Genomic DNA, 20,269 nt, shown 5'->3' with positions numbered 1-20,269 from the left:
AATAAAGAGCTTACGAATACATTATATGTTTAAAAAGGTAAAATATAATCCAAAGAATCACTGTTCAGCTACAAATTTCTAAAAGTGTTCAACTTTCAAAAACTGAGCATATTATTATAAATTTAAAATATTCAAAAATACACCAAAAATATTTCACCTGAAAGATTTTAGGTATAAAAACCAAATAGGATGCATTTTATTCATTAAACAAATAGCAGAATATAAGCCCTCCTTGAAATTATGGACTGTTCCGTTTCACAAGGCAGAGTCAAGCGAAATGAAAGTCTAGATTTCATCTTTCACGAGGCAGAGTCAAGCGAAATGAAAGTCTAGGTTTCATCTTTCACAAGGCAGAGTCAAGCGAAATGAAAGTCTAGATTTCATCTTTTACAAGGCAGAGTCAAGCGAAATGAAAGTCTAGATTTCATCTTTCACAAGGCAGAGTCAAGCGAAATGAAAGTCTAGATTTCATCTTTCACAAGGCAGAGTCAAGCGAAATGAAAGTCTAGATTTCATCTTTCACAAGGCAGAGTCAAGCGAAATGAAAGTCTAGATTTCATCTTTCACAAGGCAGAGTCAAGCGAAATGAAAGTCTAGATTTCATCTTTCACAAGGCAGAGTCAAGCGAAATGAAAGTCTAGATTTCATCTTTCACAAGGCAGAGTCAAGCGAAATGAAAGTCTAGATTTCATCTTTCACAAGGCAGAGTCAAGCGAAATGAAAGTCTAGATTTCATCTTTCACAAGGCAGAGTCAAGCGAAATGAAAGTCTAGATTTCATCTTTCACAAGGCAGAGTCAAGCGAAATGAAAGTCTAGATTTCATCTTTCACAAGGCAGAGTCAAGCGAAATGAAAGTCTAGATTTCATCTTTCACAAGGCAGAGTCAAGCGAAATGAAAGTCTAGATTTCATCTTTCACAAGGCAGAGTCAAGCGAAATGAAAGTCTAGATTTCATCTTTCACAAGGCACAGTCAAGCGAAATGAAAGTCTAGGTTTCATCTTTCACAAGGCAGAGTCAAGCGAAATGAAAGTCTAGATTTCATCTTTCACAAGGCAGAGTCAAGCGAAATGAAAGTCTAGATTTCATCTTTCACAAGGCAGAGTCAAGCGAAATGAAAGTCTATAATTTCATCTCCTGATTATCTTCTGCTATAATGTACTTATAATTACATCATATATTTCTCCTCTCTTTTTCTATAAATGGATTGTATTTGTTTGTACTTGTTTCATGCCTCTGTAAAAGGTCCGGTTTGGATCAAAAGCTAAGGCCATCTACCCTACTCATTAAATATTTGTATAAAAGATATAGGCCTATATTATTATCATTATTTATTACTCATATAAGTCTGTGTACAATCAATTTGATTATATAACATTTTGTATTATTCCTTTTGAATTACGATGATTTCTGCAATATTGAATAAACCTATAAACTTCTTTAAAAAATGAGAGCATATAAAAAAATCACCAACAGCTAAAACATTCAGGAAGTGTTCAACTTCAAAGACTGAGCATACAGTGGCAGTGGACACTATCGGTAATTACTCAAAATAATTATAAGCATACAACCTTATCTGGGAAAGAGTAATGGGGACAGGTTGGTAATATAAAACCTAATGAGAATTGGCTCGCTCTGAAGTGGAGTAGTTTTCGAGAAAGAAGTAATTTTCCTCGATTTTGATTTCGAGACCTCAGATTTAGAACTTGAGGTCTCGAAATCAAGCATCTGAAAGCACACAACTTCGTGTGACAAGGGTGTTTTTTCTTGTATCTCGCAATTTCGATGACCGATTGAGCTCAAATTTTCACAGGGTTGTTATTTTATGCACATGTTGAGATACAGCAAGTGAGAATAGTGGTCTTTGACAATTACCAATAGAGTCCACTTTCTTTAACTCTAAAACAAGAAGTCTCACAGCTTTGTACAGTATGGGTACATTATTCTTTGACTCCATTAATCTATTCTCCCTAAAAAAAAAAACTTCACCAGTGTAACTTTACAAAAGTCTGAGCATCAATCTTGATTTTTTTTATTTTTTATCCATCCACAATTGACCCCTTGCACGCATGTCACACGCCTCGACTGTGCCACGCTCACCGTTCTGGTGGTCAATAGGTTTTACGTGTAAACGCTGCGCCGCCTAAAATGCGCACTTCTCTGCTGAACAACGCACAATGACGTTGCCAACCAATATGGCGCATGCAAGATTATTCTGATGATGACGTCAGGTGAATTGGGTTAATACCCCAAGTTAGAATTCAACAACCCCAGGTCACAAATGGGCAACATTTTTACACTGTTTGACCTTTCTCAGGCTTTAAAATCTGTCTTGAATATAATTATTTTTGAGGGCCTACAAAATATTAATTTGGGCAAACGTCCGTTTTCTTTTTTTTAAAGGACATCTACTAACAAAGTGCGTTTTACACAAGTTAAAGGCACTGGACACTATTGATAATTACTCAAAGTAATTTTGAGCATAAAAACTGACTTGGTAATGAACATAGGACAGCTGTTGATAGTATAACACATTGAGAAACACGGCTCCCTCTTAATTGAATTCAAGACTTCAGGCTGAGGTCTCAAATTAAAGCATCTGAAAGTACACTAACTTGTGACAAGGGTGTTTTTTCTACCTATACTATCTTGCAACTTCGACAACCAATTGAGTTCAAATTTTCACAAGTTTATTATGTTATGCATGTAGAGCTACACCAAGTGAGAAGACAATTACCAGTACCTTTAAAAGTGAGGTACACGTTTGGTAATTACTCGGGACAAGTATTGGCTGAAAACTGACTTGGTAACGATTATTGGAGAGCTGTTGATAGTATAAAACATTGTGAGAAATGGCTCCCTGTGAAGTAGCATAGATTTTGAGAAAGAGGTTATTTCTCACTAAAATAATAAAAGACTTCTTGCCAGAAGTCTTTTATTCCTATCTGAAAGCACACTAATTCGCCCAACAAGGGTGTTTTTTCTCTCATCGTTTTCTCGCAACTCTGATGACCAATTGAGCTTAAATTTTCACAGGCTAGTTATTAAATTTATGCTTATGGTTGGATGCACCAAGTGAGAAGTCTGGTCTTTGACAATTACCAAAGGTGTACCTTCCCTTTAAAAGTGAGGTGGATCACATAACTCAATTTGACCTTATAGCCTCTTGTAGAGGAGCTTTGCCCATCCCTGCGCCTGACATCCCTTACCGAGAAAACTGTCAAGCTCTCTGGAGATTATCTGTTATTCAGAGAGCCTCTGTCGATACATATTTTTCACGTGACTCCTCGACTGCTACAGACACAGAAAGATCAAGGCTGGCTGTGATAATACTTTAAAATTTTCACTAATGTTTACAAAATCCTCCACACCCAATCTCCTTCATATCTGGTTGAACTTGTTCATTCCCAAAACTCCAATACTGCTGATGAATACAGGCAACGACTCCGCTCATCAGCTGATCAGACCCGGCTTTCCGTTCCTAGAACTAGACGGAAAGCTGGGGATAGCTCATTCTCCATGGCTGCCCCTCGCCTATGGAATGAGCTCCCCGCGGGTCTGAGAGAGGCGATCTCGTTGCCTGTATTCAAAAGCCTCCTCAAGACATTTCTTTTTCCCCACCCATCCTAGTTTGTTTGTTTTTCTTTTCTTTTGTTGTCATAGTCTCAGGTAAAGCGCTCTGTTCTCCGTAGAGCGGTATATGAATGTTTCATATTCCTATCATTATTAATACTTGAAGTGCCGAGTGCAGTCTGAGAGGTTGGGAGATCGTAGGACCTATCGGGATGAAGCTCAGGTGCTTGACAGACACGGCAACAGCAGATCCGTTTAAGGTAAGGGGCGACCGCTGCTCGGACCTCTTCACGTCGAGCACAGAACATGACAAAGACGACCACACCCTACCACAAACAATAGCGACATACATATGAATTTGTAATTATACAGTTTTTATATTGATTGTGTATACTTGTATTTGGCCAGTGGATGTCACGTTTCTATGGTTTTTAACGTGGACAATAAATAAATCTATTCTATCTATCTATTCTATATTTACTTCTGCAATATGACTCAATAAAGTGGTGGGCTTCCAAGCAGAGGGCCGACCGCCCAGCGACTTCAGTAGAGTGTAAGCGCCTTTTCACATGAGGCAACTTTGAGGCAACCAATTGCGATGCATGCAAATGGAACACTTTGGTAGCACATTTTTTGAGTAATTTTTCAAATAATAGCCTTACAATCCCTAAGAAACATAGGTGAATATTTCAATTTGATTGCCTTTCCTTAACGAACATTGCCTGGAATCAGTTGCATGCAAATTAGTTTGCGCATTTTGATATGTTCATAAAAAACTTGAATTTGTTATCATAAGTTTTGTACACATTGTGTTCTCCCTGTTTTATGTATGGAATACAGCCCAAATAACCCAAATAATTTAAGAAACAATACAATGAACATACCTGCAAGGAGTTAAACAGACAGAAGAGGAGCTGGAAGGCAAAAGTTGCCCCTTCAATGGCCAGAAACCCAAAGCACCAAGTTAAGCCCATGAGGGCTGAGATTCCCACAGCATTCTGGAGGCGTTTGGTCATTTGCTCTGACCGAGATGCCTCTTTGACCTTGAGGAGACTGCGCATGACCAGGATGAAAGTGATGACGTTGTGGAGGAGGATGAGAGCGATTGGAGTGAGGAGACCGAGGTACATGGCCAGACCAGGAGAGATGAAACAACTACAGTCAAAATGAAAGTAATGATTGTGTTGTAAAACAGCTCTAATTAATTGTACTTTATTCAATAACAGACCCAGAGGTAGAACCGGGGAAACGATGGCTGGAAGATATCAAGCACTTCTGTGAAGAGGCTGACACACCATCAGTGGCAGCAGCAGGACACCTAGCAAGGAACAGAGACCTATGAAGACTCATAGTTGGGAAGCAAATCTCCGGGAACTACCTCGGGAGGACGGCTATGATGATGATACTTCAATAACACTAACAGGTTGTCAAACTACTCTAGCATTACATGAACCTACATAGCATCAGGCAAGTACGAGGTACAAGTTTCTGTACTCGACGTCTCATTGTTGAATTGAAAAAATTCTAGAGGAATATTTTAAAATCCCTTTAAATTCCGGTCCTAGTAGAAAGTTAGTATTTCAATCATAGGTATCGCTATTACAAAACTTACTAATCATCATGCTTGTAGGATTCTGTCGCTGCTGCCAAAGTTGCGGTCAGGACAATCAGTGGAGATCCTTTAAAAAATAAGAGCAGTGTGAATTAATAGTAGGAACAATGCAGGTGTTCCACAAGGTGTTTTTTTAGGCCACTCAATATAAATTCCATGCAAGTTCTGATGGTGTCGAGCCACTGTATCATGTCATGAATAGCAAGTTATGCAGAATTATTCAACTCTGAGGAGATCCTTTAAAAAATTAAAAAACAGTGTGAATTAATGGTAGGAGTAATGCTAGTGTTCCACAAGGTTTTATTTAGGCCCATCATGATATTTACTGCATGTGCTGATGATGTGCCCAAATGTATCGTATCATGAGTGGCAAGTTATGCAGAATTATTCAACTCCTCTTAAAAAAGACCCTTATACCGATGCTAAGTTAGGACTGGCTCAGCGCCTTTGCCAAAAAAGAAAAGATGTGTCCAACCAGTCCTATGTTATGTGAAATCGATTGAAATTGAATTCATGTTTTAGAGCTTTACCCCAAGCAAGGAGTCCAGCTTTGATCATGTATCGTGGCGTGTCTTCAGGGAACACCTTGACGGTGCTGACGTACATATTCCTGGCTTCAACAGCCATCCACATCAAGGTGGTCAGACTCAAGTAGTGAATCAGAGCTCCAACAAGTACACACCATCCTCCAGAACCCTGCAGATGAGATCAGAGAATAATGAACTGCACGTTCCCTTATCAATTGGTTGTCGAAGTTGCGAGGAAATGATGAAAGAAAAAGCACCCTTGTTGTACAAATTTGTATGCTTTCAGATAGGAATAAAAGACTTCTAGCTAGAAGTCTCTTAATATTTTAGTGAGAAATTACCTTTTTCTCAAAAACTACGTAACTTCAGAGGGAGTCGTTTTTCACAATGTTTTATACTATCAACAGCTCCCCAATGCTTCGTTACCTAATCAGTTTTTAAATTAATATTTGTTTTGAGTCATTACCAAACGTGTACCTTCCCTTTAAGGCAACAGTGATTTCACATTTCATTATCGTTACACTTACCCTTCCATTGTCAATGCCAGCCAGGAACACGATGTACAGCATCAACAAGGAGAAACAAAAATGGATGAAAATCTGACGAGATTTGCCGGTGCGTAGTTTGCTGGATGGAAAATCAATCATCAGCTATTAACATACATTGTTTGTTTGTTTGTTTGTTTGTTTGTTTGTTTGTTGGGGTGTTTGTTTGTTTGTTTGTTTGTTTGTTTGTTTTTTTGGACGTGGGCTTTGTCACTTAAGCCAAAACTGCCAGTAAAGAATGATAGTTCTTTAACTCCTTAAAAAAAGATTTGATTTCTTTCTGTCCAGTCTCCAAAACAACTTGAATGTAAAAAGGATGGCTTCACTGTCAAGGGTTACACAAGTGAGTAAATTATAAAGCCTATTTAGAAATAGGTGGAAGATTAGATGTTCTGGTCGGTCAGCTGATATTTCTCTACATCCATTCTTCAGTCTTGTTGATAAGAGCAGTCTTGCGACCAGTGCCACCCCCCACAGACTTACCTTATAGACAAATAAATTACTACTGTAATAGCAAGAGCTGCGACTGATAGAGCACCTCCTATTTGGCTGATGAGATCAAGTGCTGGGGTGAAGGAGAGACCATCATCTCTAAGTTTCTGACCCTTCACATCCTGCGCAGAGAAAAAAGTAGAAATCTGTTTGACTGTTTCCCGGTCTAACCATTGTAACATTACGATTCAGCGCCTTGTATCCCTTGGCAACTTTGCACTTTATAAATACAGTCATTAAAAATGTTCATTGAAACTTCAACATGTATCGCAGTGAAACCTCAAAACGTACCTCATTGAAACCTCAACATGTATCGCAGTGAAACCTCAAAACGTACCTCATTGAAACCTCAACATGTATCACAGTGAAACCTCAACACGTACCTCATTGAAACCTCAACATGTATCGCAGTGAAACCTCAACACGTACCTCATTGAAACCTCAACATGTATCGCAGTGAAACCTCAACACGTACCTCATTGAAACCTTGAAACAACTCCTTGAAATCAGAAGTGGTACCTCCTTGAAACCTCAAAAATGTTCATTGAAACTTCAACATGTATCGCAGTGAAACCTCAACACATACCTCATTGAAACCTCAACATGTATTATAGTGAAACCTCAACACATACCTCATTGAATCCTGAACACATGCCTCCTTGAAACCTCAACACTTACCTTGGTGACACCTCAACATGTACCTACGCGACCCCTTAACAAGTACATAACTCCTCAAAACCTCAGCATGTACTTGTAATCTCAACATGTACAATCCAACTACTCTTAAAATAAAAACTTGTAATAATTTTAGCAAAATGAAATTAATATGCTCAAAACGGGCTCGTAAATACAGTAAATGTATGTACAGTGTTCCAGGGTCTTGGAGAGAACTACATACCACAAGTATGGCGAAATTAGTAGCATGGTCACAATCACATGACACTTTGTCATCGGTAATCTCAGCAAGCTGGCAGCCCTCTGTGGACCAGAAACTGGACTCCTCACCAAATTCCCAGAACACACATTTGATTGTGTCGTCTTCTCGGGATACACTGGGTAGAATCTATAATAGTGAGATCACAAAACAATCATCTTGACGGGCATTATATACTTAATGCAAAGTAGTTCTTGATCCCTACGAGTGTCAGTCAGTACCCTACGCTTGCATAAATACAGCTGTGTATTCATATTAAAGGATTTAGTTGATACATTTTGTAAAATTTTGGCCTTGACACACAGTGGATGAAGATGTATGTAATATTATTCACCTGAAGAAGTTTCAACTTCATTAGTAGTCATTTTTTTAGAAGAAAAAAAAATGAAATCACACAGCAATTTTTTCAGGAGAGTTCCGTAAATCCCTTGTACATACTAAAAGAGTTTTGGTGGAAGTGTTCTGCTCATTTCTCAAGAACTACAGCACCTCAGAAAGTAATATTTGAAGGGAAGCTTTCTACCATCATTATCTTTAAACCGTGTTTAAGTTTAATGTAAATCTGTGGAGTTTTGTGTCGCACAAAAAGTAACCAACACATTCGACGTAGATTTTGTTTACAGTTAAATTTTAGATTACTGTTTTTGTAAGTGTATTTCAAACAGGCCTATAAAGATGGTCTTACCTTGAAGTCAATGACCACTGGATCAGTGAGGTTTTTTAACTTGACACCTTCTACTGCCAGTGAAACGATGGACCCAGCGACTTTTGTTGTCACGTTGTTTGTGCCGTTTGAACCTTCCATAACTCCAGTCTGGAACAACGTGTCGTCAGCGTAGACTATAAAACTTGCTTGTAGTGATGTTGTGCTGTTACCTGCTATCAATGGTTTTATTTTAAGCTATCATTTATAACCTTAAAGTAGAGTGAAGTAACCAAAGGAACTACACAAATGTGGGAAGGTTCAACTAGTTATTGGCACACCGCTAATAAGCGCAAATTTGACTGGCAGGGTATATTTGTAGGGGTGTGAAACCACAGAACCTAGCTAGCATAGTGGGTCAGCAAGACATCTGGAAGCCTGCCAGCTCTTAATCCAAAGGCACATTACTCAAAGCGTGTGTACGGTATCATCAACCAGCTTTGAATCAAGATAGTTTGCATAGTCTTGGCAATATACGTACAGGAATAAATACTGGCATTCTCTAACAACTTGTTTGCTGTACTGGTGTTTGCAAAAACCCAAGTTTTTTTTTCACTGGCTAAACAAAACTTATGTTGGTCTTCTCTACTCTATGTTTCTATTATTACCTTGTCGTAGCAAGTACATGATGTTCGCTGGTAACTTAATCGATGCAACAACATCACTTGGTATTTCACTGGCATTCGTGAATGTTTTGATCTCAGTCCCATCTAGAGAGCCCTCTTGTGGTGACCTCGAGCCAGCTGTCTCCTGTTGTACTGATGCAAAGCTGAACCCATTACTTGCGTCTATGGGGTCAATACTCACTGCCTCGACATGGATGGTATCCTGTTGTATGCTGACCTTTCCTTCTTGCTGAAGGGTCAGGGAAACTTGAGCCTCTACTGACTGGATGATGGCCGAGGAGCTCTTACTGTCCGGGGAATCTTGCGTCTCTTTGGCGTTCATGATGACATTAGAGACTGTCTCGATCACGGCATCAGTCACCTGATTGTGTAAAGCCAAACGAGGTTTATACTCAGTGCATAAACTGCTGAGTTTCTAGAGATCGTACGGTCTGATGGTTATGGTATTTGCTGCAGTGATAAGAAGACATAAAACGAGTATGCAAGAAGGGGAACATTTTAGACATAAAATTGAACAATTCAAAGTTTGGCAAGAGGCGGACAAGACAGTGCATTATAGAGAGACAACTTCACTCTTACCTCTGGATCCCCAGATCCTGCACTGACAATGTTTTCCAAAATCTGTGAAATCGCTTCCACGTCACTTTCGCTGGATGAAGAATTTGAAGAAGTCTGATTGACAAGAAACTCGGCTACTTCTTCTGCATTTCCTTCCGTCACATCAACCTGCCAAAATGAAAAATTTATGTTTGAGACAACAAATTCTGACAACAAAAAACTCATAAAACTCTGCAATGTTTTCATGTTTTCATTTAGCTTACTATACAATTCCATAGTTCACCAAACCTTACATCAACGATATCTTCAACGGTAACAGTCTTCATTGCTTCACCGCAGCTTTGAATCACGTGTTCCTTCCAATAGAAATACTGAGGGGGAGGTGCTGTTGAACAGTTTTTTGTGGCTCTTGGAAATCCAGCTGTGAATATTCAAAAAAAAATATTCTTAAGAAATTAATTTTCATTATATCACAAACACTCTCTTCAGAAAAAAATATTTACTACTATGAAAACAAATTGGAGAGATGGTGATTGAAAGGAAAATCTACTGGGAGATTCCCCGTACGGCGAACTGTGTACAAACTTCTTCTGATCATGTGCCCACTTTTGAACCATGCTCCTATAGCCAGTGTTAATTACCCAAGGGGACAAAATCACCGGAAGACAGAATTCCCTGAGATTCCAGCAGAATCCAGAAGGAGTTTGATTGGAAATCCTGCCGGGTTCCCAGCAGAATTCGGACAGGACTTGGAGGAATCTTTTGCAGGATCGAGGTGAGAACCTAGAGGAAAAACAGTTTTGTTTTCTGTGGGGGAGCAGCTATTGAACTGGACAGAAATGTTCTTATTAATGTTGTCCTTCACTTTATTATCACAACACTTGCTCCAAGTTAACATTTGTTTGTAATTATTGTTCACACAAACCATTCGTCGTAGTGAGCGGGCATCTCTCGATGGACTCTGCAGTTAAACCAGCCATCGTCACCGGCCAGAACAAGGTACCAAGCACCGCATCTTCGGTGACTTCTGGTGCACACTGACCTATATTGGAGTGGTGCATGAAAGGAAACGTTCAATGTTGAGCTCTCAAAAAAAAAAGGATATACATATAATATAGATGCTCTGAAAACAACACAAATGCTCAGCAAACGTAAAAATGCTTTCATGATTATATTCTGTTCTATTCTCCAACTATTTTTTCATTATCCTCCACTTTTGCCCGACAAAACACCTGAAAACAAAGTCTTTAAACCACAGTCCTTCCGGTAAACAGTATTGTCCAAGGGCCCACACTTCGTGTATCACAACTTATATATAAAATAACAAACCTGTGAAAATTTAGGCTCAATCGGTCATCGGAGTCGGGATAAAATAACGAGAAAACCCACCCTTGTTTCCGCACGTTTCATCGTGTCATGACATGTGTTTAAAATAAATCCTTAATTCTCGCTATCAAGAATTGATAATTGTTTTAATGTTTTCTCAAAAAGTAAAGCATTTCATGGAATAATATTTCAAGAGAAGTCTTTCACTATTACCTTCTGTAAACCCTGTAAGTTATTTGTAAATCTGTGAACTTTTATTTTTTCTTCTGTTCCGAAAGTGAACAATGGCTTTAAGGCAGTGGACACTGTTGGTAATTACTCAAAATATTTATTAGCATCAAACCCTTACTTGGTAACGAGTATTAGGGTGCTGTTGATAGTATGAAACATTGTGAGAAACGGCTTCCTCGGAAGTGACGTAGTTTTGGGGAAAGATGTTATTTTCCACAAATTTGATTTCGGGACCTCAAGTTTAGAATTTGATGTCTCGAAATCAAGCATTTTCTTTCATTATTATCTCGCAACTTTGATGACCAATTGAGCTCAAATTTTCACAGGTTTATTTTATACTTATGTTGAGATACACCAAGTGACTTGTCGTTGACAATTACCAAAAGTGTCGAGTGTCTTTAATGTTATTTATGCATTGTCTTTATATTCAACATAGCCTCATAGTCTTCTATAGTATGCACCAGACATTTTGTCTTTATCTAAAGGTTGCACAACAAAATTCCCATGTACGCTGTATACTTACCAATCACAAGAAATTCTAAAGAACACTGCAAGACCAGATTGTACATTCCAAACCATTGATGGTACGTCACTCTCTGTTTACCAATAGAAAATTCACCCCCAGAAACGGCAGTTGATGTAAGGTTTGTCTCGTCCCAGCCAGTAAGATCCGGTTCCAACCAGTTGACTCTAGTCAAAGTGAGCCCAGGATCCGCCACGACTGAAAAGGTTGTTGGGCAAACCAGATCTACCACTGTTTGTAAGGAAGATCCAATTAAAAATTTACATTTAAAACCCCACAAAAAAAACTATTATTGATAGATTTGAACAAGTCTCTCTCATGTTTCTTGTTTACGGGTTGATAGACTGAATGCATACATTGTTTGCCACACAAAAAATTGATTTTCTTGAATGCAGCGTTTCCACGTACAGACCTAAAGAATGACCAAGTGAACAATATTTTCAAGACAAGACAAATTGAAGAAGGCAAATAACAAATACAAACAGCAATAACAATAGCAAAAATATCATCAGATTGCAATGCACCTGTGATTGTGACGGTGAAGTTACAGAAGTTGTGATTCACAGACGCGTCTGTTCCATTGTACATCACCTTGGTATCTCCAACTGAGAAAGTTCCATATCCATCTTGATGACATTCATTGGAGACAGTTGCTGAGCAACCAAACACCACATCAACAGACTGACCAGAGTTATCAGTGAAGACTGGAGGGACCCATGAGTGAGGTACCGGAATGGTTGACGCGGCAGGAATTATCGCATCATCAGGGCAGCCATTGATACCAGGAGGCTCGTCATCTAAATACGTTAAAGAGAGCAAATCAAGAAAGTGCATTCTAACAACACATTTCTTTGAAAACTAATAACATAATAATATGCAGTTATTAAGACATTTGTTGTAAGGATTATTTAGGAAGACTGGAGGGATCCATGAATAAAGCACCGGATTTGACGATCTTGTAGGAAGTATGACGTCGTCAGGGCAACCTTGAATGGAAAGAATAATCAATAGCTGTATGTAAGACGGATTTTAACAATAACTGTTAAACTATTGATATACTGAACTTTGCAACTATCACACGAATTGTATCTTCTATCGAAGCTGTATCAAGATAGAACCAGAAAGCTAAGTTTTGAAATAGGACTAACCAAAGATCGTGCTGTTGGATAAGTGGAAGAGCCAGCGCCCTCTTGTGCCGATATTGGTACGCTCGTTGATGTTTACAATGTCATCTGTCAGTGATCCAGCTACACTGTGGTATGTGACATAACCAGCATTGTAACCAACCTGGAAAGTTGAATGTATAAATCAGACAAAAGATTATATCAACAAAAAGCCCCTTTAAAATTACTTGAAGTTGTTGGCAACAGTGTTGGTCTTTATGAGGGATGCACTAAAAATATTTTTAGGGTGTGCTAGAAAATAAAAACATACCTCTGGAATAATCCTCTTAGTAAACAATGACGTATTGGAGCCCGAAGTGCAGTATAAACGAATAAGCCAATGGTGGACGCATCAAGACGCTTTAGGTTTAGGTAATTTTTTGTCTGTAAACACCCAAATCAAACGGCGCACTCAAGTGTCCAGCGTAAATGGTACACACAATTTGTCGTTAACACTGCACTTCTGGCTTCACATCAGTTCACTGAGCTATAAAAATAGCTCCTTTATAAGCTCCATGATTAGACTATACCATGGACTTAGCCAACAGGCTAGATCAAACAAGTAATGTTTATGATTCAGAGAGGGAGATAGTAAAGTAATAGAGGTGAAGGGAAGGGATAACTGTCCAGATGGTGCCACCACTTTTTCACTCAATTTTACAAAAAGGAATATCTCATAGAGGAAAATTAGATACTAGCCTATATTTCGTGTCGAATAAAAAAGTGGTGGCGCCATACGGAAAATTTTCCAAGGTGACAAAGGGTGAAGTACCTGTGCCCATTCACGTTGGTCCGGTGCTATTCCCCATCTTATCTCTTTGTAATTATAAATCACAAAAGACTGTGCACCATCCGTCAGTAAAACAGCTTGGAATGTATTAGTCTGCATTTGGGAAAGATAAGGCACTTTAGTGAGAAACATACATATCGAATAGAATATCGAATCGAATAGTGAAATACTATGAAAGTAATAGTGAAATATTACGAAAGTATTACTTTTGCAGCGCAAGAAGCTGGGTATTGGCGGGTTCCTCTTCTTGAGAAATAACCAAACAAAGAGTATATTGTCTTACTATGTTTGTGTCTTTTGCGTAGGCTGGAACTTCGTACCAAGTTGCTATTAAAATCCAAGATGCTCTGAAACCAAACTGGTCACTTCCTTGTCTGACAACCGCCTCTCCACGCTCAAATATAACCTCACTATCAGAGGTCCGATTATATGGACGGTACGTCGCATTCCCAGTTGTTCTAATGTCGATATCGCTCCAAAAGGCTGCAAGAATTGGTATATCCCATGGAAAGGGCTCAGGGCTGAACACAGTCGTGCCTTCTCCAAATGATATTAAGCCTTTGACGGACACCTTTGAAAAATTGAACAACAAAATTCTAAGAGCATTCTAAAAACTCCAGGGTCAGAATGATGTTGTAATTTAATAAAGTGTTTTTGCCATGTAAAACGAACCATGATGGAAGAAACTATAGTTTCCACTTACAAACAAAGAAGAGAAGCTTTGACCAAAGAATGGAACGGGCATCGGAGGTGTTATTACGTCTGAAAAAACGTCAAGTATACTTGTCACTGATGCGTCTCCAATCCCAAATGGAAATAAGATATCTGAAAAGAAGGTAAAAGTTGCAAGATAACATTGTCAAACCAACAATTCGTACATCAGCTGAATATTGAATATTTTCAGGGTTTAATATCTAAATCCCATGTGAGGCGAAAATGTGACGATCGAGAGAGTATCCCAAAACCGCCACTATCTAAGCAACTGAAGCCAGTTTTATACCAACTCCATCAGCCTTTTTGAGGTATTGCAGACATGATAGGAGTGTACTGTTTAGTACACAAATAATTTTCGCAGACGTGTGCGCACACATTTGCGAATTGTTTCACGACATTACATACGTGTGCGCACATATTTGCGAATTGTTTCACGACATTGCATACATGTGCGCACATATTTGCGAATTGTTTCACGACATTGCATACGTGCGCGCACATGTTTGCGATATGCGATGTCCCTTCAGGGCCACCATAGTATTGCCTATCAAAATAACATAACATAACATAACAATTAAAATTTATAAGGCACAATTCCATCAAGATCATAGCGCACTAGAAAGAAATTAACTTGGAAAAAGGTGAGTCTTAAGGACCTTACGAAAAGCAGATAGAGTATTAGATTCCCTAATGGCAGTTTGGAGATTGTTCCAAATCATTGGCCCAGCCACACTGAAAGCCTTTTGACCTAGAATGTTGTTTGCTCGGGGAACATTCAAGCGAGTGATGTCAAGTGCGGACCGAAGAAATTGTGGAGGAGTTTAATGTGACAGTAAAGTAGTAATATAATAAGTAGGATTTGAAACTTTGCATGGTGGAAATAAGATATAGAAGAGTTTGCGGTAACACCATGTAATAACAATCTCTAAATGAGTTGGGGTGGTTCTGAAAAGAACTGTTGGATTAACGCAAACTCTTCTATATAGTAATATAATGAGGTGTAGTTTTGTTAAAGCATTTAAAAACGAGAAGAGCAATCTTAAAATTGATTCGTTCTCTAATTGGTAGCCAATGAAGTTCCCTAAAGTGATGGGGTAATATGTTCTCTCAAGGGTGTGGAACACATTAAACGAGCTGCACTATTTTGTAATCTTTGAACTCTGTCCAATTCATATGACGTTGCACCAAATAAAAGGAGATTGCCATAGTCAATACGATAGAGGACTAAAGCTCCGACAACATGATGGAGAGTATCCTTATCCAGGTACCATTTGATTCTCCTTAAGTTACGTTATTGAACATTTATTGATTGGCAGAGGCTAGAAACTTGCTTGCTCATTGTCATATTATGAGAATCAAATTTTATACCTAAATTGCGGACAGAATCTGATCGATGTATCACCCATATGCAACGATATCTTCGGCAGTTTCTTAAGGTTTTGGGGAGTACCAAGCACAATGAACTCAGTTTTGTTTTCATTGAGCTTAAGCATGTTAGAAGTCATCCAGTTTTGAACATCAGTAATACACAGCTGCAGTTTCTCAATGGCAACTTGCCAAGCACCAGGTATTCTAGGATCAAAGGAACAATATAGCTGTGTATCATCAGCATACAAATGAAAGTCTATGTTATGATGACGTATGATATTGCCAAGTGGGAGGGTATAAATTCCAAACATCAAGGGACCCAATTTGGACCCCTGGAGTAGCCCATACTCCAAATCAACTGGATCAGAGTATAGGTTATAATTAGAAACCCGACTTTGTCTACCTGAGAGATATGATTTGAACCATAGTAGTGCAGTATCGGAAACGCCAAAGTCATCCCTCATTCTGTCAAGTAAAATATCATAATCGATGGTGTCAAAGGCAGCAGACAAGTCTAATAGCACTAGAAATACAACATTAGACCTATCCATTGCCTTAAGAACATCATCCCGAACCTTCAAAAGATTAGTTTCGGTACTATTGTGTGTTTTATATGCGGACTGATAGAGCTCCTCAAGGTTATTGATTGACATGTGTTGCTTCAGTTGTTTAGCAGCAGCTTTCTCAATAAGTTTTGTAATGAAACTTGTATTGGAAACTGGCCGATAACTATGTACTTAATGTATTATGATCTAGTGAAGGTTTCTTTAGTAATGGTGAGATTATGGCTTGACCAAGTGTGTTTGGGAAAGAGCCTGATGAAAGAGAAGCATTGATGATTGAAGTGAGTATGGGTAAAACAGTTATTAAATGATCTTTCAAAAGCCAAGTAGGAATAGTGTCAAGTGCACAAGATTTACTAGCAAAACCTTTGACTCATTTAAACACAGCTTCCTCCGAAAAAAAGTTCAAAGTTAGAAAATAGTGCAGCACTTTGTTCAATATGCACAGTAGAATTACTGCCATGATAAGGTTATCCCTGTGGCCATTAAGTGAAAGGTTCTAATGCTACTCATAATTATAAGTTCTGTTTCATTCTTTATGCCTCTTTATATTGGCCTAAGATTGCACCACAGAGCATCTATAATTCAACATTTTCCTGGGCCCCTTTTGCATTGGCAATTGCCCCCTAAAACTTGTGCCATAGATCTGCACCTAAAAATGCTGTAAACTCCGCGAAAGGTTCTAATGCTGCTCATAATTATAAGTTCTGTTCCATTCTATCATTCTATATGCCTCTTTATATTGGCCTAAGATTGCACCACAGAGCATCTACAATTCAACATTTTCCCATGCCCTTTTTTAGGCGGGTCCGTAAAAGGCTTCGCGTTTTGCTTTTCTCCTTCTTTAATAGATTTGCCCCACCCACCAACCACCGACCCCACCCCCCCTAAAATTTCTTGCCTTGATCCACCCTTGACGATGCTGGTGATGAAAGGGATAAAATGTCGTCTGAGCATTATATATATATGCATAATAATATGGGTACGGAGCTACTATTGAGTTGTTTTTTTAGATACAATAATCATGATAAAATAAGAAATTGTGCCTCAAGGCATGAATTTGGTCTTAAATTCCAACAACTGCGACTCTCTAGATTGCACCATTCAGACAGCATCTGCGGCCTAAAAGTTTTCCCGGGGCCCTAACCCGGGCCCGGACCACGCCGTATTTTTTTTTTATAACGATGTCAACCCCCCCCCCCCCCAGGGGACATGAGAACTGTTGTAGAGAGGGCGAGACAATCTGCAAATTGAAGGCAAAAGTACGCCCTATACATTTTTTAATGAAGATATTGAATAGGCCCTTTACATATGTGAAGGTGAAGGGCTTTGCGTTTTTGTGATACCTCTGAAAATCGGTAGAGAGTAACCCAGGAATAATAATTGTGTAATAGGAACACACATTCTGAGAAACGTTCTTGTTATAGTTGGCCTAAAAAAATTGTTAATTTGAAGTAAAATGTTTCTCTGCTTTATAATCTACTAAAATGCTTTATAGTGAACTACTCTCTAAAGCTGCTGTAATCTTTATACCAAAGTTTGTATTGACATTAAGAGTGATTAAGAGTGATTGTCAAAACGTCCTTCCCTTGACAAGTTTTAAAAATAATATTGTCAAAGACCAGATCCAAATCTGTAAAAATGTTGGCTCATTGGTTACAAATATTAAATTGCAAGAAAAGATTGAAAGAAAACCCTTGCACATTGCTTGCTTTCAGATGCATGAAGTCTAAGATTCGAACTAAACCAATTCAAGAGAAATAACCTCTTTGATTAAAAACTACGTTACTTCATGGGAGTCGTTTCTCAAAATGATTTATGCTGCTCGTTTTTTACATGAAGTATTTTTTTGTGTTTATAGATTTTAAGTAATTACCAAACCTGTGTCCAGTAAATCACATACCCTTGGATGTAATCATTTTCTGTGTGGTCTGATTTCAGGAGGCAATTTGTAAACTCAACCTCTCATACAATCGGGCGTCAAAATGACTTACCGTCTTCTTGTTGGGCGTTCACTGCAGCGACAACACATAGGCCTATTGCCGCAACAACTTGGATCAGTGAGAGTCGTGTCATTTCTCCTTTTAAGTTGGTTTATATGTAAACAATATGCTTGAAAAAAATTCAAACAACCCATAGGCTAGTTTGCGTCTACAGAGGCTACAGAGGATTTATTTGTGGTAAAATAGCTGTTTTAGAGACCGAAAGCCGAGACTACGTACCTACGACACACACTCCTAAACAAGGAACTAAACTACAGTCATGTGACAGTTGTATAAAAAATCACAAAGAAATTGCACTCACATATGACACAATAACCACTTGTTGTGGCTTGCAGAAATGCCTGGGAAGTTCAAAGGTGATGTCGCCAGACTTTCACGGTCTGTGAGGCACCATTCAAGATACAACTGCCACAGGAAAAGTATTATTAAATCCGTCGTAGGAATATTGTTGCCTGGTTTTGGTTTGGTTTGGTTTTGAGAAACAATGACAAACCTGCTTTATGTTTTCAAATATTATTTGGTTTGCGGTAACACCACATATGTATCTACTTGCCAGGTAGAGTTTGTTCTTTAGAGAACTGTCTTGCTTTATTCTACTACCGCGGAGTAGATTGTTCGGATGTCCTCGGGAGACTTCTCAGTTCTGAAATGGTATTACAGCAAACCAAATATATAGGATTATTGTTGTTGTCTGGTTTTGCTTTGGTTAGAGAAAACAATAATAACTGCTTTAACCTATGTTTTGCTTTATATCTGTGTTTTCGTAAAACTGCTGCAGGCTGTTGACGGTATAGCAAAACCAAAATAGTCTATTTCGGTACCAACATATAACACTTTTAATCTCAACTTATCGAAATCTAATTTTTGAAAAATTACTTCTTTTTTCGAAAACTACGTCACTTCAGACGGAGCCGTTTCTCACAATGTACTATCAACCTCTCCCCATTACTCGTTACCTAGTAAGGTTTTATGCTGATGATTATTTTGAGTAATTACCAATAGTGTCCATCCCCTTTAACTAGGAACACCATTCACACGCAACTGAACACACCCATATTGGTTACACACACATTGAGTAAACATTGAACAATAATGATATTTGATAAGATTCCTTTTGCAAGAAGTTTGATTGAAACTGTTTCCGCGATGTATTGGCCTAATATGCTCAACCTATTCAAACTTCAAAAAGTGTCACATTTCAAAAATTATATAGATCGTTGTTCTGCATGATGACACACATCAATACGGACCTTTTGAATTAAATCCAAGTTTTTTGAGGAAGTTTCGTCGAATATCAGTTTCAGTTTAGTATTATGATAACCCTATTCTAACTTTTACACTACAATAATATATCAAAATAAACACATTAATTTTTTGTTTATGGAAGTAACCTAACAAATCAATGAGCCACCAGCCTTAAAATACGAATCTGCGTCCAAACTTAATACGTGTAGTAGGTAAAAAAGGTAAAAACATCTTGCTGAATCACATAAGATTCTCAAGACTGGGTCAAATAGTGTTGGCAAAGACCCAACGGAAGGTAATGAACATGAAAATCCCCAAAACATTGGCGGCAAAGCAACGGCAAAGAGGGAAAACTCGATGGAGCAGTAGTATGAGAGGCGTTATAAGACCTCCTTTTTATGAGGAGGGTCATGACCCTCAGTCATGAGGGTCTTCGATCTACTCTAGCAGACTTTGGACCGGGTTGCTCGATTGATGTGTAAGGGGTGTACTTGTCTAGAAAAATGGCTTTGTTTTAAATTAATAAAGAAAAATGTTTGTTTGTTTGTTTGGTTTTGTTTGTTTGTTCTTGATTTGTTCTTAATTTGTATCAACTAGCATGGTAACATAAAGGAAATTGATGAGACATTTCTCGATACAATCAACCGTCGCACGCACACCCCTTGTTAAAGAGTGTACAAGGCCCGTAGTTTTTATTGTCGTGGTGCTACGTTTTGATCGTGTACGAGCCTGCTTTTAATTAAAACGTGGGAGTAAGGCTTTTGTGGTCCACTG

At 38.5% G+C, this 20,269-nt stretch overlaps 1 protein-coding gene across 3 annotated transcripts; it reads right to left on the bottom strand.

Moving 5' to 3' along the window:
* Positions 1–3,620: 3,620 nt before the first annotated feature.
* Positions 3,621–18,506, bottom strand: LOC117292620 (adhesion G-protein coupled receptor G2-like). 3 transcript variants are annotated; one of them, XM_033774740.1, is made up of 19 exons: positions 18,242–18,506; positions 14,306–14,427; positions 13,886–14,173; positions 13,585–13,695; positions 12,798–12,936; positions 12,174–12,446; positions 11,650–11,880; positions 10,495–10,611; positions 9,863–9,990; positions 9,591–9,737; positions 8,994–9,372; positions 8,368–8,561; positions 7,647–7,811; positions 6,740–6,870; positions 6,239–6,338; positions 5,715–5,880; positions 5,185–5,251; positions 4,457–4,727; positions 3,621–3,898 (listed from the first exon to the last, which is right to left on the bottom strand). In XM_033774740.1, exons 1-19 carry the CDS (start codon positions 18,321–18,323, stop codon positions 3,665–3,667), a joined length of 3,345 nt encoding a protein of 1,114 aa, XP_033630631.1. In that variant the 5' UTR covers positions 18,324–18,506; the 3' UTR covers positions 3,621–3,664. The 3 variants fall into 3 exon arrangements, with proteins under 3 accessions (XP_033630631.1, XP_033630633.1, XP_033630634.1); XM_033774742.1 differs by having other exon boundaries at positions 8,368–8,558; XM_033774743.1 differs by lacking the exon at positions 13,886–14,173 and having other exon boundaries at positions 18,242–18,505.
* Positions 18,507–20,269: the final 1,763 nt, after the last annotated feature.

This window comes from Asterias rubens, chromosome 7 (genome assembly GCF_902459465.1).
Source record: "Asterias rubens chromosome 7, eAstRub1.3, whole genome shotgun sequence".
In the NCBI taxonomy this organism is placed as follows: domain Eukaryota; kingdom Metazoa; phylum Echinodermata; class Asteroidea; order Forcipulatida; family Asteriidae; genus Asterias; species Asterias rubens.
Note: the sequence above shows the minus strand (reverse complement) of the source record. Positions and strands in the feature narration are given on the sequence as shown.

Bases quoted from the DNA above. Each gene is read 5' to 3' on its own strand.
- LOC117292620 (XM_033774740.1), bottom strand. From the start codon at position 18,323: ATGACACGACTCTCACTGATCCAAGTTGTTGCGGCAATAGGCCTATGT. The intron at 14,174-14,305 runs GTAAGTGGAAAC...AATTTTTCAAAG, and splicing joins AAAGCTTCTCTTCTTTGTTT to GTGTCCGTCAAAGGCTTAAT. The intron at 8,562-8,993 runs GTAATAATAGAA...AACCATTGATAG, and splicing joins CATGTACTTGCTACGACAAG to CAGGTAACAGCACAACATCA.